Source organism: Dipodomys merriami, unplaced genomic scaffold (assembly GCF_024711535.1).
Source record: "Dipodomys merriami isolate MVZ:Mamm:240054 unplaced genomic scaffold, mDipMer1.0.p SCAF_19, whole genome shotgun sequence".
NCBI lineage: Eukaryota > Metazoa > Chordata > Mammalia > Rodentia > Heteromyidae > Dipodomys > Dipodomys merriami.
In genome coordinates, this window is record NW_027203270.1 from 18,449,955 (window position 1) to 18,472,118 (window position 22,164).

The 22,164-nt window shown below is 44.1% G+C and overlaps 2 protein-coding genes across 3 annotated transcripts in view; one reads left to right on the top strand and one right to left on the bottom strand.

Annotated features, from left to right (window-relative positions):
- Positions 1-22,164, bottom strand: part of Atpaf2 (ATP synthase mitochondrial F1 complex assembly factor 2) — a 45,674-nt gene that overhangs the window by 18,233 nt on the left and 5,277 nt on the right. Inside the window, exon 1 of one of the 2 annotated variants that reach the window (XM_070027562.1) lies at positions 220-237. The exons of the other annotated variant lie outside the window; for it this stretch is intronic. The gene's annotated coding sequence lies outside the window, so the exon portion shown is untranslated. Of the gene's footprint in view, positions 1-219; positions 238-22,164 lie in introns of those variants that run through there. 2 annotated transcript variants of the gene reach the window in all.
- Positions 7-21,380, top strand: Gid4 (GID complex subunit 4 homolog). The gene is made up of 6 exons (XM_070027566.1): positions 7-394; positions 6,550-6,609; positions 11,402-11,509; positions 14,580-14,681; positions 16,977-17,107; positions 21,271-21,380. Exons 1-6 carry the CDS (start codon positions 206-208, stop codon positions 21,332-21,334), a joined length of 654 nt encoding a protein of 217 aa, XP_069883667.1. The 5' UTR covers positions 7-205; the 3' UTR covers positions 21,335-21,380.

Here is a 22,164-nt window from a genome sequence, read left to right on the forward strand (position 1 = left end):
CTCAGGACAGGGAGGCCCTGCTTGCAGGTCCTGGGGTCCCGGTGGCGGCCCGAGCGCTCGGTGCGCAGGCAGCGGGCGGGTGGTCCCCACCCCCACCGGCGCGTGCGCGCCCGGCCCCTCCCTCCCCACCCTCCTCTGCTCCCGCGCGGCGGCGGCGGCGGTTCCTCTCCCCCTCCCCCCAGCCCTGGCTCCGGGGGACCCCGCGATGCCGGTCCGCACCGAGTGTCCCCCGCCGGCCGGTGCCTCGGCTGCCTCTGCGGCCTCTCTCATCCCGCCACCGCCTATCAACACCCAGCAGCCCGGCGTGGCCACCAGCTTGCTCTACAGCGGCTCCAAGTTCCGCGGCCACCAGAAAAGCAAGGGGAACTCATACGACGTAGAGGTGGTGCTGCAGGTGAGCGCCGGGCCGGGCCGGGCCGGGCGGCCCGGGGCCCGAGGGCCTCCTCGCGGCGCTCACGGGTGTCGCCCTCCCAGGGCTCCTCGAGCCCGCAGCCGCGGACCAGGCCCTCGCCTCCTGGGCCTCCTGCACCCGGCGCCTCCCACCCGGACCTGTCCAGCTGGTGCCTCGCACTCTCGAGCCCCAGCCCCTATCTCCCTTCATACCCCAGAGTCTGTGATGACTGAACCCCCGGCAGACCCCCGAACCTTGTCCTAGAGTTGAAGCCCTTGACCGGCTCTCCTGGTATCCGGAAGCCCCCCCCCTCCCCTTCCATGACTGCCCTTCTGTTGGCCTGGGTCCTTCCTTCCCAAGACCCTACGACCAGCCAAGCCTTCCCGCCAGCCCTTCTCCGACCCCGAATTCTCCACTGGTTTCTTCCGACTCCGTGCCCTCCTCGGGATGGCTCATGTCATATCCTCTCAGATTTGAGACATATGCCTCCTATCCTCAGACCCTAGAACCTTTCTCCTGCTGTTACGGAGTTGGTAGAGCCTATCAGCCCCTCGGGAAGTGGGAGTACCTGAAGAAGACACTCCGTTGGCTAAGATTCCCCTCCCCTGTCCTCCCCCCCCCCCCAGCCCATAGCTGATTTCCTCAGTCCCTGGTTTCCTGCAAACTGCTGTTAGGACCTTGCTTACCCTGGGGTGCCCAGGAGTACCACCTTCTTCAGTCTCCTGCCTTGTGTTCCAGCCACTTCCCATTCCATCCTGGCCTCCTATCCTGATCTCCCTCCCCATAATCCATCTAGCTTACTGCTACCTCCCAAGAGACCTCTCTCTCAGTGTTAACTTTTATGTACAAGGCCACAGGGCTTCCACCTCAGATACCCATGTACTGGGAAATCTAACTCAGTTTTGTGTCATGTCCTCTCACCTCTCCTATTTGACCCAGATTTCTGTGTACCTGTCCCTGGAACTACACCTGCTCCACCCCTTTCCCATAGCTCAGCTCTCTCTCACAGTTGCACACTGGACACTTCTGCCCCAGCCCAAGGATATGGATGGTGGTGCAGATACCCACTTATTTCCATTCCTTACAAAAATCGGTTGCTCTGCTTCGACCCCCTAATCACCTGAGGGTGCCCTTTCACCCTCCCTTTGCTGGTTTTCCTGACCCTGCCTCCTAGGCTGTCCCCAACCTCCTCTCAACACCTCTTCGTTGAAAGCCCTGCCAGAGGCCCTGTATGCAGCCTCACTGCCCCTGTGTGAAGATGGGATGTGCAGTGTGCTTGTCCCTCTGCTGCCCTTTGCCTTTTTTTTTTTTTTTTTTGTCCGGTCATGGGGCCTGAACTCTGGGTCTGGATGCTGTCCCTCAGCTCTTCAGCTCAAGGCTAGCGCTCTACCACTTGAGCCACAGCGCCACTTCCAGCTTTTTTCTTTTTGTTTATGTGGTGCTGAGGAATCGAACCCAGGGCCTCGAGCATGCAAGGCAAATGCTCTACCACTGAGCCACCTTCCCAGCCCCAGCCCTTTGCCTTTTCTAATTACATTTTTGTCTCTTGACCAAGTACTTCTCTCACCCAAAGACAACAAGAATGTCTTTTTTGTTCATCCTGGGGCTTGAACTGGGGGCCTGGGCACTGTCCCTGAGCTCTTTTGCTCAAGGCAAGCACTCTATCACTTTGAGCCACAGTGCTACTTCCAGTTTTCTGGTGGTTAATTGGATTCTCAGACTTTCTTGCCTAGGCTGGCTTCAGATCTCAGCCTCCTGAGTAGTTAGGATTACAGGCATGAGCCACTGGTGCCCGGTCAGCCTCTTTTCTTACTGATTTGTGGGAATTCGTTTTCTTTGGTTTTCATATGAAAACTGCATCTTCATGTTACTTTTATGTCCTACCTATAAACCTAAAGTTCTGGTGTGAGTCAAGGTATGTCGAAAACTACTGTGGCAGAGATATTTATTTCTTATGCGTAGGACTGAAGATGCGGTCTGTTGGTAGAGCACTTGCCTACCATGAGCAAGGCCCTTTATTTAATCCCTAGCACCACAAGAAAGCAAAAATAACTGCCTAATGTGGTAATTTCTTTGTTGCTTAAAATGTAAGGCTTTCAGCTAATCATAAAATTCTAGAAGTGAGATTCCTGGTTAGTCATGTTTGGAATGGTCCTGAATTTGTGCCCTTGTGGTGTTTTTGAAGTGGCAGGGGACAACTGGCAGGGTAGCTAGGTGTCAGCTAGAAGTCTGCTTTGGTTCCTGTAGCAACTGCTTCCTTCTGTTAATAGTGTGTTATTTCTGACCTTGTGAGGTGCCAGTCTTCTTGTGACTCAGTGGAAGTAGTGATTGAGTTGGATCACAGCTGGGCCATGTCAAGAAGCCATTGAGTAGGATGTGTGCCTGCGGGGGAGGGGGTCTCATGGATGTAGCCCTGCATCTGGATTGGTGAGCTGCTCTTGTGGGGAGGGGGCGGCTATCATGCTATGGAATGCAGCCCTACATCTGGATTGGTAAGCTGCTCTTGTGCATCACTGTCACCAGTCAGTGGCATGTGAATTGCTCCATCATCTGGTTTTTCAGCCAGGACTAGTTTCTTCTACTCCGCCTTCATTTCTCTGTACATTTCTTTCCTGTCTTTCATCACTGTAGTCATCTTCTTTCTTACTTGTTTTTCTTTTCTCTTTCTTCCTAAGTACCTTATTGAGATATTACTAACATACCACAGTTTACCTAGTCACCTTAGTAGTTTATAGTAAATTCACAAAGCTCTGAGACTGTCACTATAACTTAATTTCAGAACATCATCACTTCCCAAAATAAACCTTTATATCCTTTAGTCTTTCCTCTGATATGCCTATTTGGGGCACTTCATATAAACAGAATTATACAGTATTTGGCCTTTTGTGACTGGCTGCTTTAACTTAGCATACTATTTTGATGGGTCATATCTTAGCATGGATCAACATTATTCCTTACTACTGTTGTATCATCCATTATAATGATTGTCCATGTGTAGATAGACAACATTTCGTTTGTTCTTTTTTTTTTTTGCCTATTACAAATAATGCTACAACATTTTTTGCTTATTTTTGAGACAAGGTTGTACTACGTTTACTTGCTGGTTTTGAACTAGGCTGAAGTAATCTTTCTCCTCAGCCACCCAAGTGCTGGACTGCAGTCATGTACCACCATATTAGGCTCATGTAGAAGTTTTTATGTAGATATAGGTTTTCACTTTTCTTGAAGGGGTAGACAGAAAGGAGTGGGATGGTTGGTCATATGGTAACTATGTTTAAGAGTTTAGTGATTTTAAGTGATTATTTTATGACTGTGGCAGCAGTATACAAAGGCTTCAACTTCCCCACATCTTCAGCAACACTTTGTAATATCTGTCTTTTTGGTGTGGCCGTTGTAGTGGTGGGCAGTGGAATCTCATTATAGTCTTGGCTTGAACTTCCCAAAGGATATTGTGCAGCATCTTTCTGGTACTTTGTAAAGCACTTTCTGTTTTGATGTTCCAGTGTAAAGAATTCCCCAAATCTTTGTGGATTTCATACTTTTCTCCTCCTCCCTCTTGTCTACTCTTTTCTCCTTCTGCCATTCCAGAAGCCACCAATAGAATGAAACTGAGAACCCTGTGAAAATAGTATTTTAAAAGAGCAGTTATTGGACACAGCTGTCCTGTGAGACCCTCTTGCTAAACATTTGCCTTGTTATCTTTCTCATTGAGATGCTGGCCCTCTCCTATGGTGAAAGCTGTATGTGTTGTGGGGTAATTTAAGTTCTTCAGTCATCATCAGTGGAAGAGTGGGAGAGATACATGGTTGAATGAAAGCCAAACAGAAATTATGATTCTTGAGCATGTAGTAATTATGCAAATGCAAGCCAACTTATAGTCCAATTTTTAATATTATCAAGTGTCTCTGCCACCTAATACACTCATTCCAGCAGCTGTGAAAATCCAAACAGTACTAAATTTAATGAGAATTGAATACAAATATATGACCTTTAATAAAAGTTCTTTGCTGAACCATGTTAGTGTAGATCAGCTGTTTTCAGTAATGTCCAGTGCCAAGGTCAACAGATGAAGGTATCTGAAATGGTTTGGCAGTTTTTGCATGGATTCCATTCCTCTGTCACCAGCTCTGAGCTGTACAGGTACTTTAGCTTCAGGGAAGCTCATTTGCTTTGGTGCTGACATCATCTGGCTGACTAAGTTCATTACAGTTTTTAAGGACTGCCTGAGAATTTGATTTATGGCATAATTGGAAGTAGTTGAGTTTCCAAATGTGCTAAGTACCAGAAAACCTTTCTACTTTTTTTTTAACCATTCTTTTATTGCTTTGTAGTACCCTTTCTAGTTTTTGAAGTGAGACCTCACTTAACATGAAAATGTCCATGTGCTCCAGAAGTTACTGTACATTGTTTTGCTTTAATTCAGAGGTTAATAGGAATAGTTTCCCACTTCACAACAGTTGGACTCACTTTAAGTCATGAACTCTGAAATCCTGCCAGTTCAGGATGAGTCTGTAGATTTGCAAATGTCTGATTAGTGTGCTTTCAGCTCCAAGTAACCATGCTTGGTTTTTTTTTTTTTTTTTTCTTGGTCAGTTTTAGGGCTTGAACCTCAGGACCTGGGTGCTATCCCTGAGCAACTTTTTGCTCCAGGCTAGCCCTCTACCACTTGAACCACAGTGCCACTTCCGATTTTCTGGTGATTAATTGGAGATAGAAGTCACATGGACTTTCCTGCCTGAGCAGGCTTCAAACCATGATACTCTCATCTCAGCCTCCTGAGTAGCTAGGATATAGGTGGCCAAGTAATCATATTTTCCATTTCAAAATAGCTTACAGAGGGCTGGGAATGTGGCTTACTGGCACAGTGCTTGCCTAGCATGCATGAAGCCTTGGGTTTGATTCCTCAGTACCACATAAACAGAAAAAGCCAAAAGTGGCTCTGTGGTTCAAGTGGTAGAGTGCTAGACTTGAGCACAGAGAGGCTCAGGGATAGTGTCCAGGGCCTGAGTTCAAGCCACAGGATTGGCTGGGGGGCGGGGGGGAGGGGGGAAGCTTACAGAATGAATAAACTATTATCTCACCCTAAAAGGAGTTTGAAGGTGATGTGATCTGAGGTTAGTTAGTTAAGGGGTTCTTGATGGGCCCAATTTCTTCCATCTTTCTGAGCTGCCCCTCTAGCATTCCCTGGCTTGTTTCTCCTGGTCTTTCACTGGTTATCTTGGGACTAGATGCCATGTTGCAGATACTATCACATCCAGAGGAAGAAAAAGAGCCACTTCTTCCTTACATGCTTCTTCAAAAGCCACTCATCTTCCAGGCATACCTAGGGGAAGATATTCTGGGTAGTATCTGATTGGCTAAAATAGGGCCACTCTTCCATAATTTGATGACTCACAAGGAGGTAGGCCCCATGATTGCTTAGGTTCTATTAGGGTTGACCTGGTCTTACAAATAAGGTAGGTGCCAGAACAAAGTTAGGCCCTTCTGGGGTTGAAAGAGAATCTGGCTGTTGAATAGACATCTGACAGGGTCTCAGCAACCAGTAATTGGTGGCCACTACACAGCTACTAAAGCTACTATACCTGTTACATTTATTTTCACTTCCTAGATTTTTTCATTAAGAAACAAATATCAGTGTATAGAAGGACCAAGCAGGCATTCATTGTCTAGTCAGACTTTTAGTTGACTTTTTGATTCATAACTAAAATTTACGCCACATAACTATTCCTAAGATGCTCTTCCTGAATATTTGGTTCATTGCATAAGAAAATAATGTAAGATGGTGCTTTAGTATAAATAAGAGGGAAGGAGTAGATTTCCTAGACAAGTGAACAGCAGTGAAATAGAAACAATAAAATAGAAGAAAATCAATCCTGGGATTAGGGATGATACCATGCACCAGTACACACTCTTATAGGTGGATGAGGTGTGTTGGAAACACATGGCTGAAGTGTAAGCAGACACACTGTTTCAGAAGGCACTTCAATCTCAGGATGTTCAGCTGAAGGAAATCTAGAGGTCTTGGATCCCTTTTGGGTAGGCACTGATCACCAGGCCTTCCTAACCCAGCCTGGCCCCAAAGGTTTTCCAAACCACCCCCTAGCATGTCCTGAGTTTATCCAGCCATTTTTAACATGTTGTATGTCCTCTCTTTACAGCATGTGGACACAGGAAACTCTTACCTTTGTGGGTATCTGAAGATTAAAGGCCTTACTGAGGTAAGCACTTATCACAGGACCCAAGACTGGGACATGGATGGATGGCTTGCTCAGGAAGCCTCTTTGTGCTCAAGGCTACCGCTCTACCACTTCTGGCTTTTTCTGTTTATGTGGTACTGAGGAATCAAACCCAGGGCTTCATGCATGCTAGGCAAGCACTCTACCACTAAGCCACATTCCCAGCCCTGAGTAGCAAGCTTTGAAGTTCTGAGTTCAACTCCTGCTGAAAAATTCCAACCCTGGTACCAGTAGAAAAAAAGAAGAAGAAGAAAAAAAAGACAAGGAGCATCCCTTCTTTTTCATTAGTAGGGAAACAGGAAGAGGAAAGAGGGGCCAGAACTGGACTGTGTGAGAGCCTGGGTGTGACTCTGCTCCAGAGTCCTGTAGCTTTTTATCAATTCTTATAGACTTGATGACCCAGCAAAACTGAGCTGTGTTGGACACAGCTGGATAACATTCTCACTCTGCCCCTTACTGGTTCTGTGACCTTTAATTTCTCTTATTTCAGTTTCCTCATATGTAAAATGAGAATGAGAAATCCCTGCCCTGCTTACTCAGTGATTTGTCTCAAGGGGAGGAACCCTGTTAGAGTAAATGGTAGAGAGATTGATTGGAATGTGGAATGTGGAAGGCCCCAGCCTCAGCCCTCTCCTCCTTTTCTATATTTGAAGCTCGGTTGAAGATTCCCTAGGAAGTTTATGGTGGAGACAAAATGCCATCTTCATCTCTAGAAATGGATCCAGTCAGGTAGGGGTAAAAAGTGATAGCAAAGGATTCTAACTATTGGGTTTGTCAAAGGAGAAAAACGTTTGTCAAAATTTATTTAGCTCTTAAGGCAGCCATGTGCATTTGTTAATGGAGTACAGAACATAAACTTTTACATGACAAGAAAAACAGCAAAATATATAACACACTGGAATGTTAACTTCACAAGAAAAACAAAATATATCACACACTGGAATAATAACGGTAACTCCAAAGCCAGTCATTTGGGTTGTAGGTAGCTATGCAAAAATGGTAGTGGAATTAAAAATCTGGAAAGAATGTAACAAGTGTGAGAGGCTGAGAATGCATCCCCTGGAGCAAGCAACAGAGAGGCAGGCCCTCTGAGTTGGGAGTGCCTGTTGGGCTTCCTCACTGAGGGTGCAGGCATGACCTGCCACAAGGACTAGTCCACACGGACTCATCCCTCTTGGCAAGTCCATTTTCTATGTGTCAAGTGCCCTTGGAAGGCATACACCCTCCCCAGACATGGTCTGCTCCAGGTCCAGTAATGACTCCACTATAATGTCTCAGGGCATTTAGTGAAAAGTCTTGTATTACCTGGAATTTGTAGATCCTCCCCAGGCACAGGAAATTTGGAATTCTAAGTAATTTCTAATAGCTTTATTGAGATTCAGGTCACATACTATACAATTCATCCATTTAAAGTGTACAGTTTGCTGCATGCCAGTGGCTCATGCCTATAATCCTAGCTACTCAAGAGGCTGATATCTGAAGAACTCAATTCAAACGGGGCCCAGGTAGGAAAGTCTATGAGACTCTTTATCTCCAATTAACCACCAAAAGAAGTAAAAAATGGAGCTGTGGCTCAGGTGGTAGAGTACGAACCTCAGCAGAAAAAGGAACAGTGCCCATGCCCTGAGTTCAAACTCCAGAACCAGCATAAATAAATAAGTTTATGCCAGGGTTCCATAGCTCACACTTATAATCCTAGATACTCAGGAGGCTAAGATCTGACGATTGCAGTTTGGAGCCAGACTGGGCAAGAAAATCTGTGAGACTCTTACCTCCAGTTAAGCACCAGAAATGCTGGAAGTGGAGTGGTTTCAGTAGTAGAGCACTATCCTTGAGCACAGCTCAAGGATGTCACCAGTCCCTGAGTTCAAGCCCCAGGAATGGCACAAGAAATAAATTTAAAGTGTATGATTCATTCACTTTGAAGACATTCAGTGCTGTTTAGGTATTTAATAACTTTAAAAAGTGTGTATCTTGGGCTGGGAAGGTGGCTCAGTGGTAGAGTGCTTGCCTTGCATGCCTGAGGTCCTGGGTTCGATTCCTCAGCACCACATAAACAAAAAGAAAAAAAAAAAAAGCCAGAAATGGCGCTGTGGTTCAGGCTCCACGACCAAAAAAAAAAAAAATTTAAAAAAGTGTGTATCTTACATATGGTTGCCATAGATGATTTTAGCAAAATGCAGAAAACCATAATGAATATTTGAATGAATTTTCTATCTGTGCTAATTATTTTTGTTTACTTACATTGTTAAAGTGTCAAATGTATAATTTATTTAAACTGTGTAAATATTTTGGGGCTTAGCATAGTAGTTGTCTTTGGGATGTATACAATATTAAAAATATAATTGGACATAATTGCCTCACATCAGCAAAACCCAACTTTAGAGATTGTGTGCCATTTTAAAATCCCACAAATGTAGAAAATGGATATTAAACAGCATTCTCTTTGTATTCTGAGCTAGCCACTAGTAGGGAGAGAGACATTTTCCAAGCAGCTGTTGTATAGGAGCCTAGCTTTGGCCTGGATAGTGGTCAGATCCTGTACTACTTAGAGATTTGAAAGGTCCAGTCCAGGTTGGAAGCTTGTTTGGAAGTAAGGAGACAAATCACACTTAACCAAACCCACAAGGGACTGATATATGAACCACAGTGCTATTTACAAAACTAAATACCTATCTATTGTAAAACTTCTCACTGACTTACTGACCAAGTGAAAGTTAATGCCTTCAGAAGATAGGACTGCATGGAAAGCCAGAGCAACCATAATGGCACAGTTGTGGGTGAGCATGGAATCAGCAGCAAGAGCTTTGCATGACCTCAGTGGCTGGAGCCGCTGTCTCCTTCTAATACCCCTCCTATTGGTGCGTTTTGTTCTTGGGCTCTGTAAAATATTTCCAATTTGGCTGTATAGTCAAGTACATGGGCTTCCTGCCTCTACCCTGAGAAATAGCTTGTCTAGGCTGACTTCTATACATATCGGATCTCCTTCACTAGGCATTTAATTCTGAGTTCGAAAATGTCTTGTCACCCCCAGATACTGACTAAAGTGTTGGAGAGAAATCAGGCCAGAATCATCCCTTAGGGAAATGACAGATTAAACCATAGGCACTTTATATATATTAGGACTCTTTTGTCATTTTATCCTTCTGACTCTGGTAGGACTCCTGAGAAAGATAATAAAGTTCAGTGATTAAAATCTCATGTCAGGTACTTTTTCCCTTAATAGGCCTTCACAAAGACAGATTGTTTAGTTTGTGCCTTAGTGATGAGGTTTCTGGACTGGGGGTATGATGGCTAATGCCTATAACCCTAGTATTCAGAAGGTAGAGATTGGGAAAATTGTAGTTTCAGGCCAACTTGGACAAAGAGTTTGCAAGACTATCTCAACCAATAAAAACTGCTGTATTAATATCCTAGCTACATAAGAAACGTAAATAAGAGGAACCTGGTCCAAATTGGTCCCAAGAATAAATATAATGGTAAGACCTTGTTCAAAAAATAACGAAATGGGCTGGGAAGGTGGCTCAGTGGTAAAGTGCTTGCCTTGCATGGATGAGGCCCTAGGTTTGATTCCTCAGCACCACATAAGCAGAAAAAGCTGGAAGAGCGCTAGCCTTAAGCTGAAGAGCTGAGAGACAGCATGTAGGCCCAGAGTTCAGGCCCTATGACTACCAACGACGACGACGACGACGACGACGACGACGACGACGACGACGACGACGACGATGAAAATAGCCGGGCACCGGTGGCTCACATCTATAATCCTAACTCTTCAGGAAACTGAGATCTGAAGATCATGGTTCAAAGCCAGCCTGGGCAGGAAAGTCCCTGAGACTCTTTTGTCTCCAATAAACTACCAAAAAACTGGAAGTGGCACTATGGCTCAAGTGGTAGAGCTCTTGCCTTGAGCTGAATTGCTCAGGGACAGCACCCAGGCCCAGAGTTCAAGCCCTACAATGGACAAAAGAAGAAAGAAATAAAATAGCAAGGAAGAGAGGGAGGGAGGAAGGGAAGAAGGAAGTAAGTTAGGAAGTTAAACATAAAGGGCTCAAGGAATAACCAGAATGGTAAAGTGCCTGGCTAGCAAGCATGAGGTTCTGAGTTCAAAAACCAGTATTGCCCCCTACCCTACCCCCCGCAAATAAAAGATGATTTCCATTTGTGAAAATTTTCCCTCCCTCCCTTTCTTCCTTCCTTCCTGTCTGTCTGTCTTTCCATCTTTCTGTCTAGTGGTACTGGGAATTAAACTTAGCTTAACCCTTGTTAAACAACCACTCTACCACTCAACTCACATCTCTAGCCCCTCTATAGTCCAGGGACACCAAGTCAGTAATCTACTGTGTTCAGTGTTCACACTGTTCAGTCCACCAAGCAAGCCCCTTGCTCACAGTTTAGATTTCTTTCTTTTTTTAATATATGGAATTTTTATTAGCATCAGTTAGTTGTATAATGAGCAGTTTAGGTTTATTTCTACAGCCCAGTGACAAATCAGCTGAATCTAACTCTGGTTTTGATTATTTGCAATGTGATGGGAAAAAAGAATAAAATTGCTTCTTTCTGAAAGGTTAAAACGAGGGAATGGGGATTGTATGTGGCTCAGTAGGAAAGTATATTTTTAGCAGACTTGAGGTCCTAACTTCAGTTCCCAAGTTTAAACAAATTTAAAATGCTCATTCAGAGTCTGGGGATGTAGCTCAGTGGTAGAACAATTACTTAACATGTATGATCCATCCAAAAAAATGTTTGTTCAATATCTTATTTGTCTCTTTTATAGGAGTATCCAACTCTTACAACCTTTTTTGAAGGAGAAATAATCAGCAAAAAACACCCTTTCTTAACTCGCAAGTGGGATGCAGATGAAGATGTTGATCGGAAGCACTGGGTAAGGTTGTGCTCTGCCTAGAATTTGATGCTAGCTGGAGAGCTGACAGAACTCAGGAGCCCTCACTGATAATAAGTAGAGGCTCTGCAGTGAGGGGCAACAGGTTCCTACACACAGGCTTTAATTGTTCCATCCTCCTTCTAAAAAGTTCTTACATAGCACATTTGTGCCAGACATCAGTGGCTTATACTAATAATCCTAGGTACTCTGGAGGTTGAGATCTCGGGGATCTTGATTTGAAGCCAGTCCAGGAAGAACCATCTATGACACTCCATACCCAAAATGATCAGCAAAAGTCAGGGCTAGAGGCATGGCTCAAGTGGTAGAGCAACAACTAAGCAAGCAAACAAAGTAAGCACAAGGCCTTGAGTTCAAACTACAGTATCAGAAGAAGAAAAAAATAGCACATGGTTATTTGACCATGTGTAACCTTCATGTTCCATATACACTTGGTATACCTGTCAGCGTCATCTATCTTTCCACTGTTTCTTTCCAGTTACCTCTACATGGAGAAACCTATGAAACACCAGTTGCCTCTGTTAGGGTTGACCCAAGATAGAGACATTCTTTGTGGAAACCCAGTGAAGTCAGAACCACATGGTTTCTTTTCATCCTGTCCTAGTACATCTAGACACTATGGAAAAATCTCCTTTATAGCTGTTAAGTATGGAAGATTCTCATTTCCCAGTAGTGAACACTTTAAGACAACCTAGAGTTACTGTCCTTGAGTCTTTTCTCTAGTTGTCATTCAAGTCATTCAAAAATCTGTTTTCTCAAATATATGTTAATTTAAAAATAAAATAATTTAAAATATTTCTCCTATCAGAAGAGCCTTCAGTTTAGTTAGCCATAATGAGGATGAACTTTTGTTTAACGCAGAGGATGTCCACGATACTTAACTTCTGTAAACCCACCAGAAATGGCTGGGGTAGTCAGTAAAGATTGTAGAACTTACTCTACTGGTCCTCAGGTCTGGCTCTCTAAACTATCCTCCTATTCCATACCACACCCAGCCTGTTGTGAGAATTCTAGTGAGGCCTTTGTAGGCCTCACCGTGGGTGATAGCTTTGCTTATTGATGTCTTTAAAATGCTGAGCTGGAGTTAAGCTTAAACTAGAGCCTTTTCAAACATTTTTCTGAAAGCCACACCTTTTTGACTGTAGTACGTGGACGCCAAAAGCTAAATAGTCATTCATGTTTGGATAATCTGAAGAAATGAGGAAGATTTAAGTGTCTGAAAGGTTGGGGCATACTGGTGGCAGCATCAGAGCTGAGAGCTCCTGTGTGCCCAGTACTGCACCCTGTTTGTCTGGTCCTCCTTCACCTGTGGTATCATTTTTCCCATAGAGGCCTGCTGTTCAGCCTCAAAATTTCCTGTGAATGGGGCTGGGAAGGTGGCTCGGTGGTAGAGCGCTTGCCTTGCATGCATGAGGCCCTGGGTTTGATTCCTCAGCACTACGTAAGCAAAAAGAAAAAAGCCAGAAGCGGCGCTGTGGCTCAAGTGGTAGAGCGTTAGCCTTGAGCTGAAGAGCTGAGGGACAGCGCCCAGGCCCAGAGTTCAGGCCCTACAACTGGACCCCCCCCCCAAAAAAAAAAACAAAAAAATTTCCTGTGACAGTTGAAGTTGGTTTCATAGTCTTACCATTAAGTCAGGATTCTACATATTTAAACTACTTAGAAGAAAAATAATTGCCTGAAATAACCCATGACTTAACATCTCTGTATCTTGACTTTTTAATTTTTTGACTAGCACAATACTTATTATACATTCATGAGGCATAATGTGATGCTTCAGTTCATATGTACATTATATAATGATCTACTCAGGATGATTAGAATATATCACCTTAAGCTTTTATTGCGAGTTTTTTTTATGTAAGATGCTTTCTTATTAAATTATTGAATAATTATTTTAAAATTATTTGACAAGACAAAAAGTTATCTATAATGATAATACCTAAAGTTAAACAACTATTAACCTCTTTCTGAATCTCTTGTGTATATGCAGTTGGCCTTCATATCTGCATTTTGTGTACTCATCTAACTTCATATGAAAAATCATAAAAAAATGTCTTTAACTCAACAACCAGCCTTTTTCTTGTTACTGTTCTTTACACAATACAATAAAACAACAATACACAAGGCAGTTACATTGTATTGGATGTTATAAATAACCTATAGAGGAAGTAGAGGAGTGGCTCAAGTGGTAGAGAGCACCAGCCTTAAGCAGAAAAGGCCAAGCAAGAGCGCACAGCCCTCAGTTCAAACCCCATTACCAGCACCAAAAGATAGACAGACAGACAGACAGATAGATAACTCAGAGATGAGTTAAATGATGTGGTAAATATGCAAAGAATATGCAAGTACTATGATATTATATATAAAGGACTTGAGCATTCAAGGATTTAGGTTTCTGCAAGGATTCAGGAACCAATTCCCTGTAGATACTTAGGGATGACTACTTTTTTATTTTTATTTTTTTGTCTTTTTACAAAAATAAGAGATCATAAAATACAATTTTTTTGCATCTTTTTTCCCACAATACTGAGGATTGAACCCAAGCCTGGCAAGTACAAGGCCACTTTTCCTCCCAGCTCTCCCTTTTTTAATTTAGCTCTGTATTGCCGTGTCTTTAATTTCTACCTGAGCAGAATCCTGCTATGAGGCCAAAGGCGTAAACTTTACCACATCCCTCTCCTCTGTGGGTGGACATGCTATTTCTAAGTTTGTAGGACGTTATCCCCTATAGATTTACTTACAGAGACCTTCTCATTAACTGTTCCTAACTTTCATTCTTGTAATAACTGTGTTTGTTCCCACCCTCTAGCCTTTCCCTCAAGGCCATGTTCACTGGGCATTTGGTCCAGCAGTGCCTTACCTGGAGCCTAAGTGTCCGCCAGAAGTTTAGATGTGCATGCCCAGGTGTCAATATAGTCCCCTTCTCTATTATCCAATATTGGCCAACTTCATCAGGAGCCAAGAGTCCTGACACCAACCAGCCCCTCCCTATGTAGATTAGTTATGAGACTTTTTTTTTCTTTTCCTTTTTTTTTTTTTTTTTTGCTTTCAGGGCAAGTTTCTGGCTTTTTATCAGTATGCAAAATCATTTAATTCAGATGACTTTGACTATGAAGAACTAAAGAATGGGGATTATGTCTTCATGAGGTGGAAGGTAAGGTCCTCAGCTGTCACCTGAGATCCATATGCTAGCACCTGTGGTGCACTCCCAAACCTGCCCTTCTGAGGGTATATATACCTTCCAACAAGGGCTCCCTGTGTCCTAGCTTGTCATGGTATATCTTCATTGCAGGGTCATGATACACTTGTAAAAAATAGGAGTGCCACAGCTCCAGCGCACACATGGGTGAGCTACTTGTATCCCAGCTGCTTCTCTGGTTTCACTGCTTAGTGGCTAACAGGTGCATTTCTGCCAGGTGGGCACCCATGATGCTTTAGTTTGCATCTTCTCCCCTTCCTTTCTCCCACCAAAGAGTCTCTTTGAGCTTTCAGGTTGAGTCATCCAACTGTTCTGTAGATTTTGAACTTAGTCATCATTGAACCCTATTCTCATTGGAGCTTAAATGCCATCTGAGTGACTGGTCTCTTCCACCACATCCTTTGCCCAGGGCCCTCTGCTCAGGAAATGAGGGACTGGGAATGGAATGTGGATTTTCCCCTCACCAGCCCTCAGCTCCATCTGGTGATGGGACTGGCTTTTGCTTGGGAGTCCTTTGTGTTCCTGCTCTGACAGCACTATACTTACAGCTTCAGGATAGCAAAACCATGAAGCACACATTAAGTACCTTTGAAAACATGCACCTACTTCCAATTCCCAGTGCCAGATTTGTAGAGTAAAAGCTGTTTAATCATGAAGCCTTATGAGCTTTCATAGAACAAACCTGAAGCCCTCATTGCCATCTTTATATAGCTGATCATTTGGGGAAAGAGGTTATGACTACTTCAGTAGACAGTGCCAGGTGCAGAGAACAAAGGCTGAGCCCTACCCTTCAACGGCTTGCCATCAGTAGGAAGCATGCCAACCAGACCTTTAAAGGAAGCATCTTTTCCTAACTTTTTTTGTGTCTGTGCCTATACTGGGGTTTGAACTCAGGGCTTCTCACTCTAGCTCAGCATTCTTGCTCATAGCTAGCACTTCTACTACTTGAGCCACACATCTCTAGTTTGGCATATTGCTGGTTAATTGAAGATGGTTTCTGTCTTGAGGATTTTCCTGCCCTAGCTGGCTTTGAACCATGATCCTCTAGGTCCAAGTCTCCTGAGTAGGATTATACATGTCAGCTACCAGCTTCTAACTTGTCCTAATTTAACATTTGTTTACCCGTGCTGGGGATGGAACCCAGCTTTGTGCTGTTAGGCAAGCTGTCAAACCACTTAGCTAGACAACTCCCTGCCCCTCCCACCCCATCCTAAATTAGTTTCAGATAAGATAGAATATCCTTAAAAAATTGGAGGTAGAGAAAACTGAGATGTAGCTTAGTGTTAAGAGCACACTTGTCTAACATGAGTTCTTTCACAGCATTAAAAAAAAAAAAAAACTTTTATTTTAAAGCAATGACATTTCTTGTCTAAAGAATTTCTCAGAGAAGTCAGGTGCCAGTAGCTCATGCTGGTAATCCTAGCTATTCAGGAAGCTGAGATCTGGAGGATCACACTTTGAAGCCAGCCTGAGTAGAAAAGTCTACTAGACTCTATCTCTAAAATAACTAGCAAGAAATAAATTGAATAACTAAATATCAGAACTGGAATCATGGCTCAAGTGGTAGAGTACCAGCAGAGCAAGCTGAGTGTGGGCTCCTGACTTCAAATCCTAGTACCAGCACATATACACACACAAAAGAACTTTCAGGGTGAAACTAGTGGGCTTCTGGCCAACTTAATCCCTGCTCTGACCCAGTGTCTCCAATGGAATGCAAATAAGGACATAGCCTTTCAAATCTTTGCTTATCTTTGTAACCTGCCTGGTCATGAGCATTGCCATTCTGATTGTTTTGATGAGTTTTAAAACTGGAAGGGGGTGTGGCAGGGGCTCTTGGCAATCAGTCTTCTTTCAGAACAATCACACACTAACAGAAATAACTCATTGTTCTAGAGATTAAGACCCCAGAGCCCAGTGGTAGTTCCTAAGAACTGAAGCTAAAACCTATTCTTTCCAGGCCATTCGGTCTGTGGTCTCATTGATAAGTAGACAGGTTGGCAGGTGGCTATCAGTAGATCTCGGGCCCATGATCCCTTCTCTGATTTGCTAATCCTCAGGAATGCATCTGCTACTTTAGCACATGAAATGCTCCAGTAGAACATGGGTGCCATCCCAAAGTCAGACTGAGACCCAGAATATTGGGGCAGACTACATAGTCATATTTTATCAAGTGACCCTTAGAATCCCCTAATGCCAACCAGGAGGCCTCCTAGAGTGGTGTGTTATTGACAATCCTTCATCTGTGTGCAGGAGCAGTTCTTGGTCCCAGACCATACAATCAAAGACATCAGTGGTGCTTCCTTTGCCGGGTTCTATTACATCTGCTTTCAGAAGTCAGCAGCTTCCATAGAGGGCTACTACTATCATCGGAGTTCAGAATGGTAAGGACCTCAACAGCCAGGGCCACTACACATGCACACAACTGGAAGAGAATCTCTGGGCCTGTCTCTATAAGATATCATGCTCAGTCTCTATTTAAATGGTTTCACCCTCTATTTTAAAGGGTTTCAGTTTCTGTTATCCACAGAGCAAATGAAAATGAAGTATTTGGGTGAAGGAGGTAATTTCTAAATACTATTTTTTGTGTGTATGTGGTAGAACCTGGAGCCTTGTTCTATACTGAGCTACATCCACTAAATAAGCATTATTTTATTTTATTTTACTTTATTTTATTTTGTCGGTCATGGGGCTTGAACTCTGGGCCTAGGTGCTATCACTAAGCTCTTCAGCTTCATGCAAGCACTCTACTAGTATTACTTTAGTTTCAGTAATGTCTAGTAATCTTCTTGGTTTTGTATTTATTTCTCACAAATTTAACAGTAATTGTAATTGATTTAATCATGTGGACAACGTAGTGTTTACGGTCAACTGCCATTTGGTCCTACATGTACTGGTTCCATCAGGTCTCAGTCTGATGGCCTAGGGGCCTTATGAATTGACTCTCCTGCTGTGCCTTCTCCAAGGTGAAGGACAAAAGTTTACATCCATGTTTGCTTGTAGCAGCTTTTGGCAGACACTTTCAACTCTTGCTGCCTGTGTTAAGCACCTAGCTCTACTTGGAGGGTGAAGCAATATAAAATCCAATTTCCCTTCTGAAGATGGAACCCTTTGTTGGTTTTCCTTTTGTTCATTCTTTAGTGACTGTGAGTGACCCTACCCTAGATTAACTCAAATGCCTCATTTAGCATTAGACTCTAAGGGTCACTTGATAAAATATGACTATGTAGACTGTAATTTTTGTTTTCAAGTGAGTTGTCATAATCCTTTTTTTTTTTTTTTCTGGTGGTTATTAGGCTTGAATTCTGGGCCCTGGGTGCTGTCCCTCAGCTCTTCAGCTCAAGGCTAGTGAGTGCTCTACCATTTGAGCCACAGCATCATTTCCAGTTTTCTGGTGGGTGATTGGAGGAGATAAGAGTCTCACGGACTGCCTAGGCTGGCTTTGAACTGTGATCCTCAGATCCTAGCCTCCTGAGTAGCTAGGATTGTAAGCATGAGCCACCAGCGCCCCAGCTCTTCATAATCCTTTCTGTTAAGTTTTGAGATATTATTTTCCTAAAATGCAGTTTCCTCTCTTAAAGTGTAGAAGTAATGGTATTTATATATTAATAAAGTTAGGTGGGCTGGGAAGGTGGCTCAGTGGTAGAGCGCTTACCTTGCATGCTTGAGGCCCTGGGTTCGATTCCTCAGCACCACATAAGCAAAAAAGAAAAAAGCCAGAAGTGGCGCTGTGACTCAAATGGTAGAGTGCTAGCCTTGGGCTGAATTGCTGAGGGCCAGCGCCCAGGCCCAGAGTTCAGGCCCCACGACCGGACCCAAAAAAAAAAAAAGTTAGGTGGCTGTTGAGTTTAGAATTCTGTGTGTGTGTGTGTGTGTGTGTGTGTGTGTGCGCGTGCGTGCATGCGTGCGTGCGTGTGTGCCTGCATGCACACGCATGTGCACATGTGCATATGTGTGAGCATACGTATGCACACATAGTGAGTAAATGCATGCTGAGGATAGAACACAGGGCCTTGAACATGATAGGCAAGCACTCTGCCACTGAGCACACCCCCTGCTTAAAACGTTTTCACTCTCACCAGAGGAAACCCTACCTGCTTAGCTGTCATTTTCACCTCAACCCCTCCCTATCTTTTATATAAATGAAATCCTAAAATATTTAGCTTTGGCTCTGGAGTCTTTCACTTGGTATAATATTTTGAAAGTTCATCCATGTTGTTTTATGTATCAAAACCTCATTTTTATTACCAAAGAATTCCCTATTGTATGTCTATTGCATGACAATATTTTTTTTTTTTTTTTTTTTTTTTTGTCGGCCGTGGGGCTTGAACTCTGGGCCTGGGCGCTGTCCCTCAGCTCTTCAGCTCAAGGCGAGCGCTCTACCACTTGAGCTACAGCGCCACTTCCGGTTTTCTGGTGGTTTATTGGAGATAGGAGTCTCACAGTCTCTCCTGCCCGGGCTGGCTTTGAACCGCGATCCTCAGATCTCAGCCTCCTGAGTAGCTAGGATTACAGGCGTGAGCCACCAGCGCCCGGCTGCATGACAATATTTTGTCAATCCATTCACCTTTTTTTTTTTGTGGTGGTGGGGGGTTGGTCGTGGGGCTTGAACCCTGGGCCTGGGCACTGTCCCTCAGCTCTTAAGCTCAAGGCTAGCACTCTACCACTTAAGCCACAGTGTCACGATTTTCTGAGTGGTTTATTGGAGATAAAGAGTCTCAAGTACTTTCCTGCCTAGGCTGACTTTGAACTATAATCCTCAGATCTCAGCCTCCTAGGTAGCTAGGATTACAGGCGTGAGCCACCAGCACCAGCTCTTCATTCACCATTTAAACAGCCATCTTTTGGCTGTTGTGACTTATGCTACTATTAATGTGGGTGGACAGCTTCTGAGCTCTGGCTTTCCATTCCTTTGGACATATACCTAGGATTGAAACTGCTGGGTCATACAGGAATTCTATATTTAACTTCCTGAGGAACAGCCAAACTTTCCACCGTGGCTGCTCCATTTTGCATTCTTATCAGCAACATATGAGGATTTCAGTTTCTTCAGATCCTCCCCAATACTTGTATCATGTCTTTATAATTATAGCTGCCAAGAGAGCATGAAGCAGCATCTCGGTGTAGTTTTGGTTTGTATATTCCTAGTGGTTAATGCATTTTTTTTCTTTTTTTTTAATTTTTATTTATTTTTTATTGTGAAAATATTGTACAGAGGGGTTACAATTACAAGGGCAAGATAATGAGTACATTTCTTTTTTTTTTTTTTTTTTTTTTTTGTCAGTTGTGGGGCCTGAACTCTGGGCCTGGGCGCTGTCCCTCAGCTCTTCAGCTTAGACCAGCGCTCTACCACTTGAGCCTCAGCCCCACTTCTGGCTTTTTCTGCTTATGTGGTGCTGAGGAATCGAACCCGGGGCCTCATGCATGCGAGGCAAGCACTCTACCATTGAGCCACCTGCCCAGCCTAATGAGTACATTTCTTATCAAGCATTGTAGCCTCCTCCTTTGTTTCCCCTTCCCATCCCTTCCCATCCTCCCCCCACATTTTTTTTCTTTTTCCTCTTTTTTTCCTCATGCTAGACAAGCACTCTACTACTGAACTAACACCTTCAGCTTTTTATTTGATTATTTTTGGCAGTACTGGAGTTTGAACTCAGCGCTTTGTTCAGCTTGCTTGCTCTGCTAGCACTCTACTTGAGCCACACCTCCAGCCCTGATTGTATGTGTGTGTATACTGGTCCTGGGGCTTGAACTGAGGGCTTAGGTGCTGTCCCTAAGTTTTCGCTCAAGGCCAGCACTCTACCACTTGAGCTACAGCTCCACTTCTAGCTTTTTGGTGGTTAGTAGGAGGTAAGAGTCTCACAGACTTTGCTGTCAGGGATGACTGCAGACCTCAGTCTTCAGATCTCAGCCTCCTGAGTAGTTAAGATTACAGGCAATGCCTGTCTCTTTCTCTTTTTTTTTTTTTTTTTTTGGGGGGGTCGGGTTGTGGGGCCTGAACTCTGGGCATGGGCACTGTCCCTCAGCTCTTCAGCTCAAGGCTAGTGCTCTACCACTTGAGCCACAGCGCCACTTCCGGCTTTTTTTCTTTTTGCTTATGTGGTGCTGAGGAATCGAACCCAGGGCCTCAGGCATGCAAGACAAGCGATCTACCACTGAGCCACCTTCCCAGCCCCTCTTTTTTTTTTTAATTGGTTATGGGGAGGGGTCACTATTTTATTCCCATACATGTTTACAATATATTCCAATCAGTCTCACCCTCTCTATCACTGTTTGCTCCCCAAAACAATTTTAAGAGATTTTATTGTTCTTTTTTCATAGTTGCAATCTCCTTTAACCTTATTCATATTCTCTCTCTCTCTCTCTCTCTCTCTCTCTCTCTCTCTCTCTCTCTCTGATACTTAGTTTGAACTCAGGCCTTATACTTGTTAGGCAGGTACTCTACCACTTGAACTGTGCTTCTAGGTCTTCATTGAGGATTTTCTAACACTCTTTGCTCAGCACAAACAAAATGACTACCTCCATCCTGTCTCTCCTCCCACTGCAGGTATCAGTCCCTCAACCTGACCCATGTTCCCGAACACAGTGCACCCATCTATGAGTTCCGGTGACAGCGGTTCAGAACAGCAGCCAAATAAAACTGACCTTGGCAACAAAGAGCTTTGCCACAAAAATTGTGTACCTGCCAGAACCAGGAGAGGTGTGTTCCTGTTTCGTCACAAGCAGACTCGCATCAGAAAGCATGAATGTTAATCCACAGAATCCAAGGAGCATGGCCGACCAGATCGGCAAGGCAGGCAGAGGGAGCTGTCGGCTCCCTTGCTCCTCCCTCTGTGGCAATGTGGTCGTCATCTGTTTCTAAGCTACCTTAAACGCACTTTCCTTTCTGCACAGCTAACTTCTGCATCACTGAAATGCCGTCCTTCCTCGATCCACCTCCAGCCTAATGGAAGGTCAGCTCCCGGGTCTCCTCAGCCTTGGTGCTCAGTGGTCCCCATCCAGGCCCTGCTCCTCCCCCAGTTGCTTGTCCAGTAGCCCCAGAAAAGGCAGAGCCCCAGCACCTCTGTGCCCCAGAGCTCTGCGAGGAGTTGGCCAGCCCCAGCATCTGCCGCCAATGAAATGAGGCGGGACCCTGCTGGACCTCATCGGTCTTTGGTTCTGATTCCAGGGATGCTTCGTGGGGTCAGTGGCGCTGCTAAGCCCTGAACTGTAAGCAGCGTGAAGCTAGCATGTGGCTGTCAGGTTCCTGGGCCTGCCTTCGGGGATCACTATATGTAAGGCTTCCAGATCCCTGGCAGGAACACATCCCAAACCTGCTTACTCAGTAAGTTTGCTCCAAACTTTTGAACAAGAGGGCAATACAAAACTTAAAAATAAGAGTTTTTTTATGACAAAATTATTTTTATGGTCCCTTTAAATGAGGACCCTATGGCAAATGCAC